At 35.0% G+C, this 20,683-nt stretch overlaps 1 protein-coding gene across 2 annotated transcripts in view; it reads left to right on the top strand.

Annotated features, from left to right (window-relative positions):
- The window catches only part of KNDC1 (kinase non-catalytic C-lobe domain containing 1), an 80,774-nt gene that overhangs the window by 35,424 nt on the left and 24,667 nt on the right, over positions 1–20,683 (top strand). For both annotated transcript variants that reach the window (XR_012650138.1, XM_075026135.1), the window contains exons 7-17: positions 2,390–2,504; positions 5,667–5,738; positions 5,841–5,902; positions 8,195–8,353; positions 8,704–8,781; positions 9,415–9,508; positions 9,687–9,849; positions 9,944–10,788; positions 10,897–11,041; positions 12,623–12,714; positions 14,715–15,115. Coding sequence is in view for 1 of the 2 variants with exons in the window: in XM_075026135.1 (XP_074882236.1) it covers positions 2,390–2,504; positions 5,667–5,738; positions 5,841–5,902; positions 8,195–8,353; positions 8,704–8,781; positions 9,415–9,508; positions 9,687–9,849; positions 9,944–10,788; positions 10,897–11,041; positions 12,623–12,714; positions 14,715–15,115 (2,226 nt within the window). In the remaining variant the exon portion in view is untranslated. The remainder of the gene's footprint in view (positions 1–2,389; positions 2,505–5,666; positions 5,739–5,840; positions 5,903–8,194; positions 8,354–8,703; positions 8,782–9,414; positions 9,509–9,686; positions 9,850–9,943; positions 10,789–10,896; positions 11,042–12,622; positions 12,715–14,714; positions 15,116–20,683) is intronic.

Genomic DNA, 20,683 nt, shown 5'->3' with positions numbered 1-20,683 from the left:
ATCCCAGAAGTGATGAGAAATACTTTTCAGCTTTCTGCTATACAACTAACTTCAGTCTCCAGTTTAGCAAGAGATTCTTCTTCCCCTTGCTAGCCATTCATCACCTTCTCCTGAAGTGAAAGGTGATTTGTATATGCAATAGAGGAAGCCCGTCTTTCTCCATTGCAGCTTTTAGAGCCTCTAGGGACATAAACTTCAAGAGGAGGGATTCTCTTACGGAGAAACATGTGGCAGCGGTGTGTACTTACTACAAAAATATTCCCAAATCCCAAAACCTTCTTAATGTTCTAGTCATTCTATGGAATTTATCTTTTGATTTCTCTCCACTCGTTTCGGCTGTGCAGGGTGACTTTGAAGTATTTGGCTGCTTCTTTCATTGTAAAGTGTCTGTGAGCAAAGACATTTGAGGCACATGAGAATCAGGATGCTATGGAGGGGGGAACGCAGCACTGATCAGGGATAGTAATCAATCAACAGCATGAAGTTCTATCTTGAATGTTCTGTAGACTAATTATTTTGTTTTTACTATCTGTCCTCTTCCTTCCTGGTGTTTAATTTATGTCTTTTTATCAGACAGTTGGAGCTTACTTTTCTAGATATAATGAAGGAACACATTGATGAAATAATTTTGCACTCCAGGATGCCGGTGATAGCAAAATTTGAGAATGAAGCTTAACCTTATTACCTGGCTTCAAATCTGTCTATGCTGAAGTTACTAATTTTTGCAATGTGCCACAATGGAGGATGGGAGAACAAAAGCACCACATTTTTATGTGTGTTGGAGTTAGACAGAATACAAAACATTTTAAGTAGATCAAAAGGTATGTTTGCCAGTACATCTTTCTAAAAATTTATGGTTTATCTGGTTCACCTTCAAGGAATATTTAAACAATATAAGCTCAAAGTATTACATTCCTTGAGAAAGTCTTCCAGTAAAAATTAAATTATCAGCAAAGTTTCAGCTACAGAAATTAATGAGGTTCTTTTTCTCCTCCCCATAGATCACAGGGAAGCTATTTCTGCTTGTTGATCTTGATGAAAGTTAATCCAGTAGTCTTAATTGCATATTTTATGATAAAATCCAAATAGTGCCTCACTGAAGGGTGTTTCATAGTCAGGGTCATGAAAAATGGACCGCAGTAAATGAGAGTGCAGAGACTGATTTGTCAGATGTAATGATGTACTAGCATTGTGTGTGAGAGAAACCCTTAGTCTATTTAGATTTTACAGACATTGATTGGGATATAAAGGTACCTGTAAAAACAGACCAGTTCAGGATTTTAATTTTTGTTTCTGTCTCTTGTGCTCCAGGTTTTTTTCAGAGTTAAACCTGAATTGCTTCTGGTAGTTCTTTTCCCCAGCATAGCCTAAAGTTGACGTTTAGAGGTAGTTTACTATCTTAGGGCTGCATATGCAACAAAAAATATGCTGTGCTGTTTTCTAAAATAGTTGGACGGGTCTGCTCTAAACCAGAGGTTTCTGCCTACAGTGAATTTTTTACTGTTCCTTTGGTAGATGAATGGAGATCATGAAGTCCAGCTGATATCAAGAGCCACTAGTAGTTATAAGCTCTTCTGTTAGCGCAGCTTGATCCAGGAAGGTGTCTGTGCAGTACTATCAATGTCAAGTTTGTATATTCATAAAAAAAAAAAAAAAAAAATCAATTGCAAAATGTAAACTATGGCTTCTCTGAAGAACAGTAAGTTTCCATGGAGGAGTATCTTTGTCACATTAAGGTATTATGCCAGGTATCAAAATCTAAATTGAAAGCCAGAAAAACAAAGGAGGTTACTACAAATTGAGCAGCCAGCGATTAAACACAGAACAACGTGCTTGAACTTCAAATAAACCTGTCATTAATTCTGTCAATATTGTTAACGCCTTTCACAGAAGAACAAGAAATGATGATGAAATCTTGAAGGTAAGACTTGTAATGCACCAGTCAGGGTAAATCAGGATTTGAATATGGGATTTTTTTGTGGTGGTGATCATTTGGATTTTTCTGTTTTTAAGCCTAGGTGATGTCCCCATAATTATGTGTCATCTTTGACATTCTAAAAGAGTTTCTCCTTAGTATGATGAGAAATAGCTTCCAAACAGCTTACTTTTCCTGAAACACTTCTATTCTTGCTGAAATCTCACTTGAATTACACTTTTGTTATGCAATTAAGAAACTACTGGTTCATCTATACAGCTAGTTAACTGTGCAATGCTTTTTCAGTAAAAAGTATTACTAGTTCATTACTGGCAAGTGCAATAAATACCTTTTCTTAATGCTTTTTAGGTGAGTGCATTGTATGTTAGGATTTACTTTTTCATTGCATCAGTAAACATTTTTGGTTTGTGATAATTTTTAATAACTTTTTGCATCCTCACTCTTTTTTTTCAGTGGATCTCTCTAAAAATCCTGTTGTCCTGGTATGGTAAACCTCTGAAAGACTATGAACTCTGGGCATTATGTCACGAGTGTTTATGTACTCTGCAGACTTGCATTGATTATCCAGGTATAGTCTTAATTATCTTAAAATATTTGCTTAGCTATTTATGTTCACTGTATTAGTGTTTATTCTATTGATGCAAAACATCTCAACGTTCATTTTGTGTACAGAAAAAATAATACGCAATATTTCTAACATCACTCTCTTAAACTGTGGCTTAGAATTTTTATTCAATTTGGAGTTTTCTTGCATATATAGAAGAATGTCTTCTTTTCTTTTTATTCTGAGTTTTGATGGCTTTTGCAGGGGAAACAAATCTTTGACTTCAAGCAGTGAAACAAATTTTGTGTTTAGACATTTTGAGCATGGAGAAACTGTACTGTGACTTTTAAGAAAAGCTTTCGGAACTTGTATCTTGAAAGCAGTAAGAAATAAGTTTTATATATATGTAAACATAAAACTTCCTCTCTTGCCTGGATTTCTTTGTGACAAATGATTCTTGATGTATTTTTGACAATACAGGGCTTTGTCAGTTTAAAGCACCCAGGGTCTTGTCATGACATTACTCCTTCCATGTTCCCTATGCTTCAGTTTATAGAAGAATTGTCAGAAGTCAACTTATGAGAGAGGAACAGGGAACAGTCTTTTGACAGAATTGGAATATGTTGTATGTGACTTGGGAGAAGACCATCCTAAATTTCCATAGGCATTGTGAATGTTGGTTTAGCTTATACTAATAATAAATCTGTAGCAGTTCTGATAAACAGAGCAGAGGTTCCCACCCCCCACTCACCCACCCCTGCCTTTTCTTTTTCTTGGTTTAAAAAGCCTGCTTTTGAGGGTTTTGACAGGGATGAGTTTGAAGTCTGTAACTGAATATAAACAATGGGATAGTGAGGTGCAGAAAACTTACTGCATCTCTTTGGTTTTCAGCTTCAGTTATTTTATCTTTCATGATACAAAACTGCTAAAAAGGAAACTGGCCATAAATGGAGATTTCTGAGCACTTTAAGCAATGTTACACTTAAACTAAGTATTTGATATACCTTGCAACAGAAGGATTATTTCAGCCTCATAGCATGTTCCTAATGTTTGTGAAGGTTTCAAATAACTGCACATAATGGATCAGACTCTAATTTAATATGCCTAGCCAGCCTCTGTTATCACACTTACATGCACTCAGAATGCATAAGTCTTCAAAATACTAAAGGCTGAGTTGTGATCTGAACCTAAAGTAGCCTGTAAAAGTGAACATAATGATACAAATTGCTAAATGGAAGGCACCTTACCTAAAATTCCATATTTGACAAATAAAGCTACCTTCAGGTTGAATATTGTTTTCAAATTTAGAATATTTCTGCCACAGGATCCTCTGCCTGTTCCAAGAGTAATTGTGCACTGTGGAATGACTTACAGCGGTGTTACTACTACAGTGCCCCCCCCACACACACACATAAAGTTCCCTCAGCATTCCTTTTGAGTAATATGAACTTACTAAAGGTGAAGCTGATACCATATAAAGTGTTTGATAAAATACCCTTTGTCTTAACACTGGTAGAGTAAGATTGGTAGCTGATGAGTCACAGTTACATATCTGAAATGTGGAACAAGGTGGATTATTTATTATTTATTCACTTACACAGCCTTTTCCTCCAAATCCTTCCTTGATTACATTTTTTTGTTATCCTAAGCAGGAATTATCTGGGTAAGAAAACATACCCCAAAGCTAGCATCTTCATGTATTTTTTTAATTCAGTCCTGCTACAAAAGCTGTTTGTACCCTCCATTGAGACTTTACTTATTTCCTCTCCTCTTATCAGAGGATGTTGCTTACATGTTGCCTTTAGAGAACCCAGGTGATAATTCTCTGTTGTACTGAACTCATTGAGATCTGTTTTGCGGGAACTGTGTTGCAGATTCAGGGCCAGAGGCGTTAACTCTTCAGAAGCAAAGATAGTGAGCATGAAGAGTTCTCAGGGGAGCTGCCTCTGCAGAAATAACTAGTAAAGGTTCCTGTTTGGGAAAGCTTTGCTTTTCAAGACATGTAGTTCAAGTCCAGCTTAAATATTATTGAAGGTAGTAGACAAGTCTTTATTTACATTGAACATAGTGAACAATTTAATGGCTTTAGATGTGTTTTGTACAGGTAACTACAAAAGCAAAAGTATGATTTCCTTTTTTTCTTTATTTTTCTCTCTTACACCTCTTCAATTGACCTCTTCAATTTATTATTTAATAATAAATTAATATTTGTTTTACTCTTAGACATCCTTAATATTTTATTTAATAATTTATAAATTTAATGTTTTAACCTCTTAATTTAATGTAGAATCTGTTCTCCTAGTACTCTCTTTTTTAATAAGAAAACACCGTATTTGATGGTAGTCTACAAAGGCAGGACTACATTGCTAGCCAACTGGCTTATTATATTGAAACACGTAAAATTACAGTTTGCTTTGAAGATATCAAACAGATAGACACAGTCTTACCACAGGTTCATAAATTCATCACTGAATTTATATAATATGATGTCATGACCTTAATGTTAAGTTCCTGAAAACCTCAGATCATTTAAAATAGTTTTAGAAGTCAGTCGTTTCTTTCCTAACTATGGAAAATTTCAGGGCCTTGCAAACACCAATCTACATAACACTTCAGTGGGAGAGTGTGTGTGATTATAACTATTTGTGCAAAACTGGAGTCCATATCCTATCCCACCTAGAGGATTTCTGGATCTCGCCACATATGTCTCAGCTGTCTCCAGATAATGACCCTATATTTTGGTGGGGTTGGAGGAGGGAAGAGAGGAGAGATTAAATGCTTAAGATAAATTGACTATCTTATTGGTACCTTGTGAGAAGACTAGAGTACATCTAGCTGTTGTATTTCTTTTTTTGTTTTGTTCCTTTCTTGGCCTTCCTTTTCAATGCTGGGTATAAAGAGAATAAACTTCCAGTATTCTAAGCCCTTTTATTTATTGTGATCCCATTTTGTTTTACTTTCTTGTCTTCGTTCTGCAGGAATTGCTTTGGGTGATCATGCATCTACTGTCTCTTTACTGGGTGGTGTCTGTTCTAGCATTAGTGTTATTTAAAGCATCGTTTATCATAGGGTAATTGCTGACATTGCAAATTATTTTTTAAATTATTTAATTTCTTTTTATTAGTGTCAAATAGTTACAAAAACAGATATTTATTATGCCTTACCATTTTGTGGCTTGTTTTGCAGTGGTCTTATGTTTGGACTCTGTGCTGATTGACTGCCATGGAAGTATCCTCTTTGCTGCTCCAAAAGCTGAAGGTAAACTAATATATTGCATGCTCTGCTTTTATTTCTTTTGAGGAGGAGTGGAGAAGGTAGCAAATGTCTTACCTTTTGTTTCTGGTTTCTTTTCTCATTTAGAATCTTGTGATATATTTTATTTAGCTCCTGAAATTGAAGAAGAGGATGCGGATACTGAGAAGGTAATGTGCTAGATTATTTAGGTTGCTATGTATTTTATCAAAGGACAGTAGTATCCCTCTGCTGTTTGAAGAAGCAAGCTAAACTCTTCTCAGATTCTAATAATATTTCTCATTTCTCCCAATATTTCTTGGTTATCTGTGGGGTTTTTTATATACTAATCTCCCATAAAACTATTTGCTTCTGAAAAAATAATTTTGCCTTCCAAAATTGTTGGAGTAACTGCCAAAAATCTATTATTCAATAGTTTTCCCTGAGGCTTAATTATTTTCAGGTTTTTAGCAGTAGGACAGAGTTTCAAGTCATGTTTTCACATTCTGGAGGTCACACTAAGATCAGTATTTTAGACTGCCTAGGCTAAAGCCCAAACATTAATTTCATTTGGAAGATTGGATAAAAATATCACTAACAGAGTATTTTTACTATGGGAACGTTATGAATTATATCTCTTACCAATACAGTTTTCCTAGAGCTTTTTGCTATGGATATAAGCTGTAAGGAGCTCTCAGACCAAAGATGATAAAAATGTTAATAAATATCAGGTGAGTATTTGTCTCCACTGCAACTGCATCTGAATTGCAAACTGTACCCACAGTAGTCTTAAGAGTTAGGAAAGCAGAAGTTATGGTATGCTTCTATTATGTAACAAGAAAAGAGGTTAGCTAATATGTACCTTGTGCCCCACGAGTTCTTTAAAATTAGACATAGTAGTCATGAATGAGAAAAAAAAAAAACTTCATTAAAAATCTATTAAAGACAGAGTTTGACTTTCTGCAAAATTATCTGTAACTAGAAAATGTTTATATATCATCTTCTTTAAAGTTGCTTTTTCTTCTTAAACTGCCTTGATCCAACATGCAGGTTTTTCAAAGGCTTCAGAAGCTTAAACTAACCCTGAAATATAATACAGCAGTTTCACCAGACGGTAGAAGTTAATAATCCTAAAGTCTTTATACTTTATTCTTTTTCCTTAGAAAATTTGAAGTAACCTTTTTTCCTTGTTTTTCTACAGCATTATATATAGAATAAGCTGACCTGTTTTTTTGGCTTTTTCCTGATATTTGTATACCTTTCTGGTTGTTATGAACATTTAGTTAGAATTATGGTATGGGAATCAAGACTCTGTAGTGGCAGTCATAACTGTGCTACCTCAGGAAAAGGAAGTTTTTTGAAGGATATGCTGGATTGGATGGCAAGTTTTTCCTAAATAAATAAATTTAGGTTAAAATTGAGATCCCATTACATTGACTCTTGGAATTCTGAGCCTAAGGGGAAGAAAATTTTTTTGTTTGTTTTCTTGGAGCTGCTTTCTCCTATTTCAAATATTTTTCTACCTGTTAGCTTTTGTTCAACGGTTCAAATGGTTCACAGGTTATTTTCTTTACAGTGAACTTCCTTGTTATGTTGTGTTCATTGCTGTTCACTTTGCTCAAGAGTGCTAGAAAACACTGTTTTAGAAGACCATGTTATTTAGTACTGTGCTTAGGTTTCTGTCCCTTGAGCCTTTTTAATATCTTTCAGAGGCAATGTAAAGAAACACAGTGCTTTAACTTTGTCAAAATTGCATTTGTTGTACATGCTAACATGTGTAAACTAAGCATTAAGTAGACTAAATCTGGCTCAGTCTGAAAACTGTAATTCTTCAAATAAAGCAAGAAAGCTTGTGAAGATCAAGTGCTTTTCAAGGTCCCTCATCATGGCAACTTCAGTTGGTCTAGCTGCAGGTAGCACAATAATTGCTAAAATAAATATACAGTACCTCATTCTCCTGATAGGTGTAATCTTTTCTGTAAAATATGATTTGTACTGGCTAGCTTGTAATTACTTTATGCCATTTACTTGCTGAATTATCATCACCTTTTTTAAGTAAATTGTGGCTGGCCAGGTTTTATGGTAGAGCTCTACCATTGCTTTCAGCAATCTAAGTTTTTACATAAGAAAGGAATTCTTCAAAATGGTTCTAAACCCACTTTTTTTCCTGAATAATTTTCCTAGACAAAAGATAAGACAAATTATGTCTGTTGCTCCAACAGTAGAAAATTAGCTACTATTATTGGCCCTGCATGCATAACAGCTAGTTTTTGAAACGGGCTGGGATTTTCATCAGCATCTTCAGAAGCCAAATGTGATCTGTACTTTGGAAGCTCTAGTCTTTTTCTTTTTTTTTTTTTCTTTTTTCTTTTTTTTTCAGGGAATGAGGGGAATTTTTTTATAATTTGCTGGAATTGGTTTTGAAGTGGAAGGGGTTTTTTTGTCTGTTTACCTCTTTCCTGTCTCTTACATTATATCAATAGGTCTGCGTTTATGGTGTTGCAGCAGTTCTGTGGATGGCTGCAAAATACAGTGTTCCATCGAGTCACAAACTAGCATTGCCAAGAAAATTAAAAACACTTCTTCTGGATATGGCAAGAAAAAACCCTGAAGAAAGACCTTCTCTAGCTGATGCAATTAAGGTTACTAGGTTTAAGCAATTTTATGTGAAATATAGTTGTGTCTAAAGCTTCATTTTAGTGATTTGAATATCAAAATATTAATTTATTTTTGGTAATAGACTGATACCTAATTAAATCATAAGCAGTCACTTTGGGGTTTGTTTTTAAAGTTACCTCCCTAGGGACACAGAGGGGTGTGTTTTTAATTTATATTGAAATTGTCAATAAGGTACTCAGAATATGTTCATAAGACTTCCTAAATTTAGATTACTTATAATTGACTATCTTGACTTTGTCCTTGTCCAGGAATACCTCACTTGATTGAAAACTTATTTACTGACTGAAAATTATGAATTTTTTTTTTTTTTAAGACATGCAATCATTATTTACTTGAACGAGGTATAAACAGCAAAAAAATTTTGGCATTGTTGAATAAATCTGTCTTTAAGGTAAGAGTGCCACCTTTTTTAATTCTCTACATTTTTTCAATTAATTCTGTAAATTGTATTCCAGTAAGATTTTGTCCCCTGCAAGCATAGTTAGATTTGTGGGGGTTTGTTTTGTTTTGTTTTTTTTAATTTATTTTCAAGTAATCTTTAAGTATTAACTTTTTTCTAGTTCTTGCAGTTGGAGTGGTCACTCCACAGATTTTGCTCCCTGACACCACAATCTGTATGAGTGAACAACCAGTGACTTAATTTCATAATCTCTCATTTACCACCCCTCTTATCAGAACAGGAGACATTAATATGTAATTGTTGTGTTCTGTTTATGTTTCAAATATATGTATATAATGCACACAGTGTTCAGTCAGTCCATGGAACTGACTTTGTTCAAAACTTTGATTACCTGAAAGTTCTGATTTGAAACAGAGGGCTATTAAGATTTCTAAACAGTTCTACCAGTCCTTAGAGTTTTCTATGTCATTTGTTTTAATTCTCCACCTTGCCATGACTAGGTTGTTGCTTTGCAAGATTCTAGGTTTATATGGGGGTTGGGTTTTTTTGAAGTAATGTGCTGAGCAGAATTTAAAAAAAGAAAATGCTAATAAATTCAGTTTGGACTTCAATTTTCATTGTTAGGCTGTTGAGGAAGAAGTAATCTCATCTCAAGATCATGTTGCTTTTGAGTTTAAAAATGAAAGACATGAAGTAGTCCCTTCAGAGTCAAGTCTAGGTAAGCAGTCAGACTCTGATATGTTTACTTTGTTTTAGTATTCTCTAGATCAGTTCTCCTTGCAAGATTTAGTTGGTCAGGTATGCAGTTCTTTTTTTTCTATCTAGATTGATTGTTATTTACCTTGAATTTATATTTTACTTACTGTTCATCTTTCTAACTGTGTTTTTGTTTTTAGGATTTGTGCCCATTACCAGTGAAAGTAAACTTGTAGCAGTTAAAGGACCGGTACCATGCCAGATTTCTCTAAATTGTGAGAAAGCTACATTACCTGTTGCATTCACCTCTCCTGCAACTCACTTTAAGCCTATTATTCTGCAACAAAATGCAAATATAACAAAGTTAGTATATCCTAAAGCAGAATAAGTTAAACTTGAGACTTCATTGTTAAATCTGCTGGAATTGTTCTCAAAAAAATTCTTTGTTCCTTTTCAGAGAGGTTCACACACCGGTTTCTGAACAATTCAAGAAAGAGACAGGAAAAGAAAAACACATGGACTACAACAAATCAGGATATATAGAACACTCTAAAAGCTATGGTACTGAGGACACAGACATTGTTGAAACTGCACCTCAAATACCTGAGTGTGATTTACAAGTTCCAGGCCACTCAGCCCAGATATCTTCAGAAGAGCAAAAGTCAGGCAATGCATCTACTTCTATAGTTACGTTACCATCGCCATCTCATTTCTCACATACTCTACAGGGAAGGAACATTTTATCTGAAGTTCCTTCCAGCTCCGTAGCTTGTCCTGCATCTCCTAATTTTCTTCATATAAATAACATCATTCTTAAACAGGACTCAGAGAAAAGAGTTTTGACATTTGTACCTGTACATTTAGCTGTATCAGAGCAAATACCAAATAAACCTCTTCGTTCAAGAATTGCTTATGATTGCTATCATAGTTTGCCAGTGCTACTTTCAAGTACTTTTGCAACTTATAAAACGAGCATACAAACAGAAAATAATGCCTCCCTTTGCAAAGTGGAAAACCGCGAGACTGTTAATACACAGAACAAGTTTGATAAAATTAACCCAGTTGTTCAAACCAACTGCCAAGAAATTGAGTGTACTACCAGTGTAGGCAGTATTTTCACTGAAAAAGAACACACACCATGTACCTCAGTGAATCAAGACAATTCTCATCTCTTTGATGTTGAAGTCCTGCCCCAGCAGAACAGAACAAGTGACACTTTACTACAGGAAGTGGTTCGTCTTATACAAGAGGAGTTTGCATTTGATGGCTATCTAGAGAATGGAGTTGAAGTTTTTGATATGGGTATGTAGATTTTCTTCTGTATATTATTATCATTCATATGTAAGAATATTGTTAATGTCTTTTTTTCTCTTTTTTTTTTTTTGCTTGTTTCTTCTTTTTTTAAACAAGGTAACTTCATTTTAAACTTAAAGGAAATTAAGTTTGGTATGTTCTCTGATACAATTTGTGAGAAGTTTTGTGACCTCTATTGGGATGAAAAATTACTGGAGAATCTCTATCAGGTAGTAAATGGAGAAAGACCTTCACATTTGTGGTAGGTGTTTTTCAACTTTTTCCTTGTTATAGTTCAATTTAATGCTTTTCATCCTAATTCCTGGAAGCAGGAAAGGATATGCTGCTTCTCTTCAGGTATCCTTACTTGTTTTCTGCCAACCATTGACTTCCCAGTCTATTAGATACTTCATGGCTTTCTTCAGCAAACAGTGCCTAACGGCTTAGCAGAAAATGTTTTCTATTAAGCTACCTTAGAATAGCTAAATAATGGAAACCTAATTCAACCTGATCAATACTGCTTTCAACCATTGATGGAGAGCTTCATAGTCTTGTTAGAAAGAGGCTGTTTAACCGGAAGTGAAATATATTGTTCTTACTGTTCATTTTGCTTATTCCATTTGAGTTTAGTTCTTTATACATCCTTCTGTTCTACTCACACCTAAGAACAAGGACATTAATTTAGCTTTGCTAGAAACGTTTTACTTAACTGGTTTAGTTTGACTCAGTGTTCCTCCTGGCCGTCTTTTGCAAGTAGTCTGTTAAGTGAGAAAACACCAGCTTGCTTAATTTCTCATTTTTACTATTTCGTCTTCAATGACATATCTACCTGAAAAATAATAAAAAAAATTCTTGTTTTATTGCAGCCACCAAATATAGCATACTTATAAAAGCTACTTACTGAAGGCTATTGTAAACATTATATCCATTTATATATGGAAGTTATATATGGGTGGTTTGTCTGTCATGGTCTGGAACTACAAATTGGAAGTTTTGACAAAACTTGGTAGGATACGATCTAGGAAAACTTCAGTGTTAAAAGATGTATAATCTCTACAGTAGCTTTCAGAGAGATTAGACTACGACCTCCAGATATCAGGCCCTGGCGTGTTGGCCTATTTCACATTTGGGTTGGGATTTGTAAGGAGCCACTGAAAATTGGTTGGAGGTTAGGCTCTTAATTCCCCAGAACTGAATGTTATAGTAGGAGAAACTTGAGCTTTTGCAGCTGAATTACTGACATATACGAAGAGGTCATCCTCTATATGAACTATTGTCACAAAGTAAAGTTGTTTAAAGCAGGAGCGAAAAGGAAATCATCATTTATTATCCAGTACTAAAATACAGGTCTAGCTTTTAGATCACATACAAGAACTGCTTCAGAATATCTCTGAGGCACTGCTTACTTAACATTCTTTAGACAAAGAATATAGCAGGTTTTAATTGTTAACTTCTTTGACTTAAAATTATGATTATTTTTGTTAGGGATGACTCTAGAGTCAGACTGTTATCCAGAGGTTGAATCCTGAGTGAAAAACCCATTACAGTAATTTGCAGTCTGAGTTATGCCTGGAGTTATGCCTTCTGTTTGTATGTGTTCTGATACTTCTGTTGGAATTTTGCCAAATGCTATAAAGAAAAATCCCTGTATCTTACTCAGTGTGCTTTAATGTATGTTTGAACATTTTTTTCCTTGTAAAATAACAACTGAAGCTGAACATGCAAACTTCAGGAGGTATGAAGCCCTTCACATACATGGTAGAGTCATTTGTAAGATCTCATTTTACTGATATAACTATAAAAGTATATGAAACATTAAATTTTCCTAATCTTGTATTTTCAGCATAACTGAGGCAGATGATTCAAAGTGTGGCAATCTATTCCAAGACCTGAAGAAATCCAATAGGTTTTTGGCAAGCAGTGATCAGACAGAGGGTGAGAAGGAACTTCATGTTTCTAGATCTTTTTGTGTGCTAGCAATCTACCAATGACACAAGTTTTGAGAGATTAGCATTTTGAGTGTGTCTTCAGTAAAACACTCATCTTAGCACTTATGAACATTATCAGTGAATCTGGACATTATCAATGCCTTGGGGACCTGTTGTCCCCAAGCTTACATAGGAGGGAAGGAAGCTTACATATGACCAAATGTCGTTAAGTGGGATGCCTGTTTCATTTACTTTTACTTACTTTTATATACACAGATGTGTCTGTTGAAAAACTCCCAAAATCCTAACTGCTACATATGGTTTTCTTGTATTCATCCAGTGCATGTCCTAGTGGCATGCTTTAAGGGAGGGAGAGGGAAGGGGGACAGTCATACTAAGTCAGTTCCCCACAATATAGCAAGCTTAGTTAGGCAGAGAGGAGAGCTTTAGAAAATGCTTATGACCGCTTAGGCATTACTGATGAAGTTGAGAATTGGTTGAAGGATTACTGTGCAACAAATCTGGTCCTTCTTTGTTCACTTATCAGAATTAAAACAAAACTAGGCAGTAAAAAAAAAAATGTATTAAAAAATTGTATTGTCAATAAAATTATTTACAAATTCCGGGGAAGGGAATTGTACAGAAATCTAGCAACTGAATGGCTTTTGGATTTAAATGGATGTTTTTAACTGTTCATCAAAAGGGTTTTTGCAAACAGGTAAAATAGAATAGTCTTTATGTCTCTCCTAGGAATTCTTCCACTGCCCTATTCTATCCACTGAAGTGCCTTTTTAAAGATAGATAGCAAAATGAACAGTGGGTCAAGTGATTTGTTAATCAAGATAGTTTTGCCCTTTGATCACAAACTTTGTTACAGGACACCATTTCAGGGCAGTCATTAAGGTTATATTAGTGCTTGTTTATTTGTACTTCTTCAGTGTAGGTTTTGCTTTTTTCCTGGCATACTTTGTGATTGAAGGTTTATAAAATATTCCATCTTTCAGTAACTGAACTCAAAACTGAGCTGGGACTGGTAACAACCATTACCCTTTCTAGGCTTGGTGTATTCATGGACAGCTTGTATTTGGTTGCTGTTGTATCAGTATTTCATATTTTTTTTCCAAGATAGTTCTGCCAAGTTTCAGCACTTAAACTTGGTTACTTCTCTGTTTTGGGCAAAGTTAAACTTCTTTACAGAATGGCTTATACCCCTACATTGTTAACATAAATTTGTAAGTTTGCAATTGGCTGCTGTCATTCTATGTTACAGTTTTCCATTTTGGCTCAGAAAGATTGCAAATGTAGAGCCAGACTTTCCCATGGAGTATATGATTTCTTTGCACCAGTAATTTAGGTCCATTTGACTCCAAGGTGGCATATATAAGTCCTGGAGGGTTGCTCAAGTGAAAAGGGAGACTTCTGGCAGGTGTAAAAGCTCCTGTCAGCATCATACCAAGCTTTGACTGTCGCCTCAGTCCCTTAAGGTTGGTAGTAGCTGTTACAACTGCAAAGAAGTTCCATCATAGCTCAAGGGAGTGAGTCTTGTAGGAGTAGAAGTTTTAACATCTATGTCCCTTTTGGCTCTATCAAGTATTCTTGCCCTCTATGTATGGAATAAAAGCTTCAAGACTTACGGATAGAAGAAAACTCAAGAGCTAAGCTTTTTACTAATGCATGCACAGGTCTCACATATCTAACTTTTGTTTTAAAGCTTCTATAGTATGCTTTGTTTAAATGCTTGTTGTATATGCACAGAAAATATTTTGTAATTTTCAGAAATGTATTGCTTAACTATTGCTTAATAGTTCTGAAATGTGTTTAACCTTTATCATTTTACAACATGTAGTTGAGAAAAAGAAAGCACAGAGCCAAAATAAGCATGTAACACAACTGTTAGAACACATAGGTAGTCTCATAACTGTGTTTTGTATGTGGTGTTTAAGTTCAACAAAGTATGTATCGCAGCACATGACCATTATTTCTCCCCCTGTCCTACACCATCTTCAGGAGAAGGGGAAGCAACCTTTGATGTGAAGGCTGAGCCTATGATAAATACATCGGTAGCTGAAATGGATTTTGATGAGTCACCTTCAAATAATATCAAAAAAGAATTGAGACTGCAGAATACTATCCCCATAGAGAAAGAGCGACAGTTTTTACAAAGCAACGGCTGTTGTATTCGTCCAGGCTTTGCAGAAGAAAATACAGAGCCAGAAGAGACCATGATAAAGATAGCTGGAAACAGCTACCTTGTGTCTCCCAATCTACCTGACTTTCATGGCTGTAGTCCTGGTTGGAGCAGTGCATTTTATGGAGCTGAATGTTTTAATTCAGAAGTTCATAGTTACATGAAAAATCTTGGAAAGCAGAAATCAAGTGAGTCACAAAATATAGATGCTAAAAAAGTGGTGAGTACATTGATTTAAAATCATTAAGATACCTCTTTACTTGCTGGTTAAAAGTATTATAATATTTGTTGTTATAGTGAGTTGAAATCCCCTTTCTTCTTTTAAATACTGACTCTTAAGTTTTAAAATCCTCAAGATTTTTGATGTCTTATTAATAAACCAGGGTAAGGGTAGTATTCCAAAATAAAGAGCACTGACATGAAATTGATAATCACTGACCTACAACACATCTTCTCTTCCTGAAGTTGACTGGAAAAGTACTGTCTGCCATATGCACCACCCCCATAGTGGTAATATTATAGAAAAGAGCTAAGAATGACTAGCACTGGTGTGTAGCGCAGGCTCTCAAGAAGTCCTCCCTGTCACATGCTCTGAGCCCTTTTCCTTGGTCATGGTGAATTTCCTGACAGCTTCTCACTCTTTGCCAGCAGAATGGCAGTTATTTGCTTACATCTTCCCTTGGAGATGGCTAATCATCATAATGAATGGAGCCTTGTGCCTTTTAAGCAATTTGGGGGGCGTGGAGGAACATGGGTAGGGAGGTGGGTTGTTTTAGATTAGCAAGGTCTTCCATTCCCTTAAAGATCATATTGATCACATTCACTTAATTTTTACATTTGTGCATCTGTCTATAACAAGCTTTACAATTATTTTTGTAAATATTTCAAGTCCAAAGCCACAGAGCAAGGATAATATATGAAACTGCAGAAATATATAGTTGGAGCTATGTAAAGGAAAAATTTATGTAAATGAGTTATTAATACTGGAAGACCTATCACTATAGGGACATCTGGAATATTTTTGTGTCCCTGAGAAAGGTTAGTTGTCTAGTTTGTGTATCCTTATTATTTCTGCCAGATACATCTTTAATAAAGATGAAGCAAGTGTTGCACTGCTCTTGTGCATTTCCTTACCATGGAACCAGTTAGTTGAATTTTTTGCTTTATTTTTTAAGTGAGCTTGGCAAAGTAGAACTGAACAGCTGAGAACACGATCTAGACTTGTTTTCAGATAGCCAGTTTAAATCCCAGTGGATCTATTTACGTCCATTTTTTTTGAAGCACTATGACCTCACTTCAGTTTTCAGTAAAAAAAGGTAACTAACTATTTTTCTGTTATTAAGCAAGTTAAAGCCTGAATCACTGAGGATGTTCTACTTTTTTTTTTTTTTGCTCCTTAATGTTCAGGTATAAGTCTATAGCAGAAAATAGCACAAGAAACTTGACCTACTATTGGTTTGTGTAAAAATGAATAAATAAAAATAAAAGAAAAAAGTTTTCAGGACTGTCACTCTCAAAAATTTACATCTACACAAAAATTCCTATTTCTAATCCTATAGGGCTGTTTAATCCTGTGTAAACATGCTAGCCAGAGGAAAATGGGCTTGCATAATCTCTCTTACTTGAAGGAGTGATTCTTGACTGAAAAACAGATTTTCACGAGTAAAGAGTTTTCCTAAGCATCTAAATAGATTTTTTTTTTTTTTTCTGTTTCAGCAGGCAGTCTTTTTTACTTTGAGATTTTACAAACTACTCAGCAATTTAGTTTGATTCAAAAGGATTAATTATCTTCTGAGTTCTTGGCAATTGTTTTCCCTATTTAACAGGCATACAACAAAAATGAAGCAAGATTTATGGCGCTAACAGTCTGCTTTGGAATTTGCTTATGAAATTAATGCATGCTATTATACTTTGCTACTATATGCATTAATGCATAAGAACTTGGCTAACCCAACAACCACACAGGAGGCTGGGGGGAAAATAGTTATGAGGTATCAGTGTAGAAAATTATATTGTGTTCATGCCCAGTACATTCCACTGGAGGAAGATTACTATCGATACAAAGTGCCATTTGTTCAGTTTAGCAATTAGTAAAGAATTTATTTGGAGAGCAAGAGAACGTACATTCCAATAGCTGAAAGATGCATACTACTCTGAGGATAAGTTAGCTAATCTTCCTTGTGTTATCTAAAACTAGTGTGAAAACTTAATGGCTGGACAAAAACGAGACTCTAATCATCTGTCTCAGTAATGCAGAAATAACATATGTGATCTGGACTGCATATGAGGCCAGGTGGACAAACTAGAATAAAATAATTATTTGCAGACAATAGAAGCTTGGTAACTTACATAAATAGCCTTCCTAATTTGTGAGATTCCTCTGTGTCCAAGTTACAAGGAATACAGTTATAAACTGTCATCTTCAATCATGAAGTCAAATTCAGTTTATATTCCATTTTCTTCAGAGAAGATGAAGAATGGAAGATTAAATACTCTTGTACAGCATAGAAATGTTTTGAATGCATTGCAAAAGAAAAGTTAATCTTCACAAAAAAGCATGTATGTGCAGATATGTATATTCTCTGTTGTACTGTTGATATAAAAAAGTCTTGTTATACTAGAATATTTGGGTATATAATATTTAAAATATTTTTAGTTACATTGTATTAAATGTTCTTTCATATTTTTTTATTAAAATGCTTTTTAAGTGTCTTGTTACTACAAATTCAACAGAGGATACTTCAAACTATCAGTTACTTTTTGTTCTTATGACTATTTTTATTTCTTTCACTACCATAGCATCAACAACGTTAATCTTTATGCTGGCATTAATACAACAATGACTTTGTGAAACACAGCTTCTTCCAAATGTATTTAAATAAAAACTTACAGAACCATGATGCTCTAATTGCAGCAATCTTGAACATTTAACCTGAGCAACGAAAACCTTCCTAAAATCCTACTGTTTTTCAAACTCCATCAGTCATGACAATTTCTGAAATACCCTATTAGCCGTTACAAGTTTTAACTGGTCAATATAAATATATATATATTTATATTTTTTTATTATTTTTATATATATATAAAAAAGACAGGAAAAAATATGAATCTGAAATTTATTTTTCTGCTATTGCAGCAGTCAGGAGACGATGATTCTTAGCTGTAAGACAATCAGTTATCAACATGTAGGTGATAAGCAGCTCTACCCAGCTTCTTTCTGCTGTCTCTCTGCTGCCTTCTTCATCAAACCAAACAGTACAAATCAACTGTGAAACTGTATATCATGATTTTAATCTCCATACCAGCAGCTGACAAAGACCAGTTCATATCTCATTTTGAACAATATGGATTGGTAGGGGTAGGTTTTAACATTTGTAAGTCTTTGTGTATTGTTGTACTTGGATGTAGCCAACAGCTGTATTTGTACAGCAAAGTGTTTTCAGCTAATTTTATTTGGTAATATGAATGTTTATACATGTTATACTTGGAGTACATGTTACTTAGAAAATAAATGTGGTCGTTAATTATTGGCATTTACGAACTGTTAACACCGTTAATGTGTAAACAATAAATAAGAGCTGTGCAGATTTCAAGGGAATGCTGCACTGTCTGAACCAAAATGCTGAGAAAATAAAATAGTCTCAGTGTGAAAATTAACATGAGTTTTCTACCAAAGTAGAAGCTTAAAAAAGTTAATTATTCTAGTTGCCAACTTCTCACTATAAAATCTAGTGGAGAAAATGCATATCCCGTATCCAGTGCAGGAGGACTACAAAGGCCAAAGGAAGGCTTGTAAGTGGCTGTTTTGAGCAGGAAGGTGGTTTGAGTCGCTGGAGGAAAGTTCTGCCTCTCTTGCAAGGTAGAGCTGTTTGTCTCTACCCTATCCTTCCTTGTTTAAATCATCTGTTAACTAGTTTTATTTCAGAAACCAGTTCCTTGATTAACTGTAGTCTAGTTATTGTCTGGCAAGGATTATATCAACCCACTTTTTGCCCCAGGTCTCTGACAGATTTTTTTAAAAGTCAGCAATAAAGTAGAGCTGATTCTACAGCTTTGCAGTAAAGAGTGTTAAGGCAGTGTTTAGGAGTTGCTATTTCAAAGAGTGAATGTTTAAAGATAGTTGGACATTTGAGCTTGACTACATTTGTCCTGACTTAATGGCACTACCTTTTCATAGGGATCGGTCTGCTTACTCAGCTCAAGTCTAGTCTGCAACTGGAACAGAGTACTGAATGAGAGTCTAACCACACAACAAATTACAGTTTTGGAGACATACATCCCATTAATACACTTATCTCTCCAATGAAAATATTCATATGGTTCAAATATTTCTTTATTCACCTTCTAAAACTAAATGCAATTAAATTTATTTAGTTTTTTTATTTTTGTATACCTGTAAGTAGGTTTGAGAACATGCAGGTAGTGCAAAACTCTGACTACCAGAACACGTAATTATATTTATGACAGAATTAAATATTTTGCCATAAAAATAATTAACTTTTCTATTCTTCTACTGGAACCTGTTGGATATTGTCTGCACCTTAGATAGGTTGTGATTTAATAAGATGCAAAAAGTAAAACATTTGTTACATGATGAACAATATTAACAATAGGATTAATCAAGCTATTAGGATTCAAAAAAATGGTAATATGTACTCTTATGTTTAGAAGGAATGTGAAATATTTATGGATCAAGGTGACACTTTCAAATGTCATAAAAATAATTAATGCTGCACTGCGTAGGTGCTTATCAGATAGTTCATTGCCATTCTTAAGGTCAGCAAAGAAAAGCATTTAGAAAAGTTAGTCCTTAGGTAAGCAAGTATATGTCTCCTGCCTCACATCACCTCTAATCCAGGATTTTGCACCCTCATACAGAGTGCATCCAGGCAAACCAAACCAAGTCCTTGCAGCAGAGCAAGAAGGGAAGGCAGCTACCAGGGCTGCCATTTCTCCAGGGGGATGTCCAAGTCTGCCCTCACAATTAGAAGAGTTTTTTTCTGTAGTCTGATAAACTGGTTTCAGTTCTCTTGCAGCCCCAAGCCATCACCCTTAGCCTTTGCCCTTTTCCTCTTTGCCTGCACTAGGTTTCAGTTATCCCCAGATCTTATAAGCTACTTGTAGGAATCTCCACCAAACTTGACTGCACCCAAGCTGTGACTAGGACGTTTCTAGCAAAGGTTTTGCATATTCTGGCCACAGTTTCCCCTTTCCTGTTCCTTTTCTCCTTTCCCTTCTGCCAATATTCTACATCCTGTGGTGGAACCATCCTTCAGCATGTGAAAAACTTATGCTTCAAGGACAGATTGGAATTTGCAATTTTCCCAAATAAGCAAGTCACTCTATCATTACTTTGTTCCCTAGACTAAGGGTTGTTCTACAGAAAAGTGTCCTGACAAATTAAATGTACTTCAGAGGGAGTAGAACAATTGAATGTATAGCTTCATCAGAAACATTTATATTATAGACCTACCTAAAATGGAAGATGTTGTGGCATAGACTGGGAATTTGCTACTGACTTCATTGCTACTCACCTGAAGTTATTTAGGGGACAAACCATTTCTGTCCATCAGATTCCAAAAGTCAAAAAATGGCCACTCTCTCTGATTCCCTTTCTTTGTTCGTAGTCTCTTACTCAAGTTGGTTTCACTTTAATTGATAAAACAAAAACAAACCTTTAAGTAAAAGCAAGCAGTTTCCAGTTCAGAATCTGGACAATAGCTTTTCTATGCTTTCACTGTACTCTATGTGATGCCTATGTAGCGGTAAATCTTTTAAAAATCCACAG

This window comes from Buteo buteo, chromosome 4, assembly GCF_964188355.1.
Source record: "Buteo buteo chromosome 4, bButBut1.hap1.1, whole genome shotgun sequence".
Classification (NCBI taxonomy): domain Eukaryota; kingdom Metazoa; phylum Chordata; class Aves; order Accipitriformes; family Accipitridae; genus Buteo; species Buteo buteo.
The sequence above is the reverse complement of the archived record's forward strand: the minus strand, read 5'-3'. Positions and strand labels throughout refer to the sequence as shown.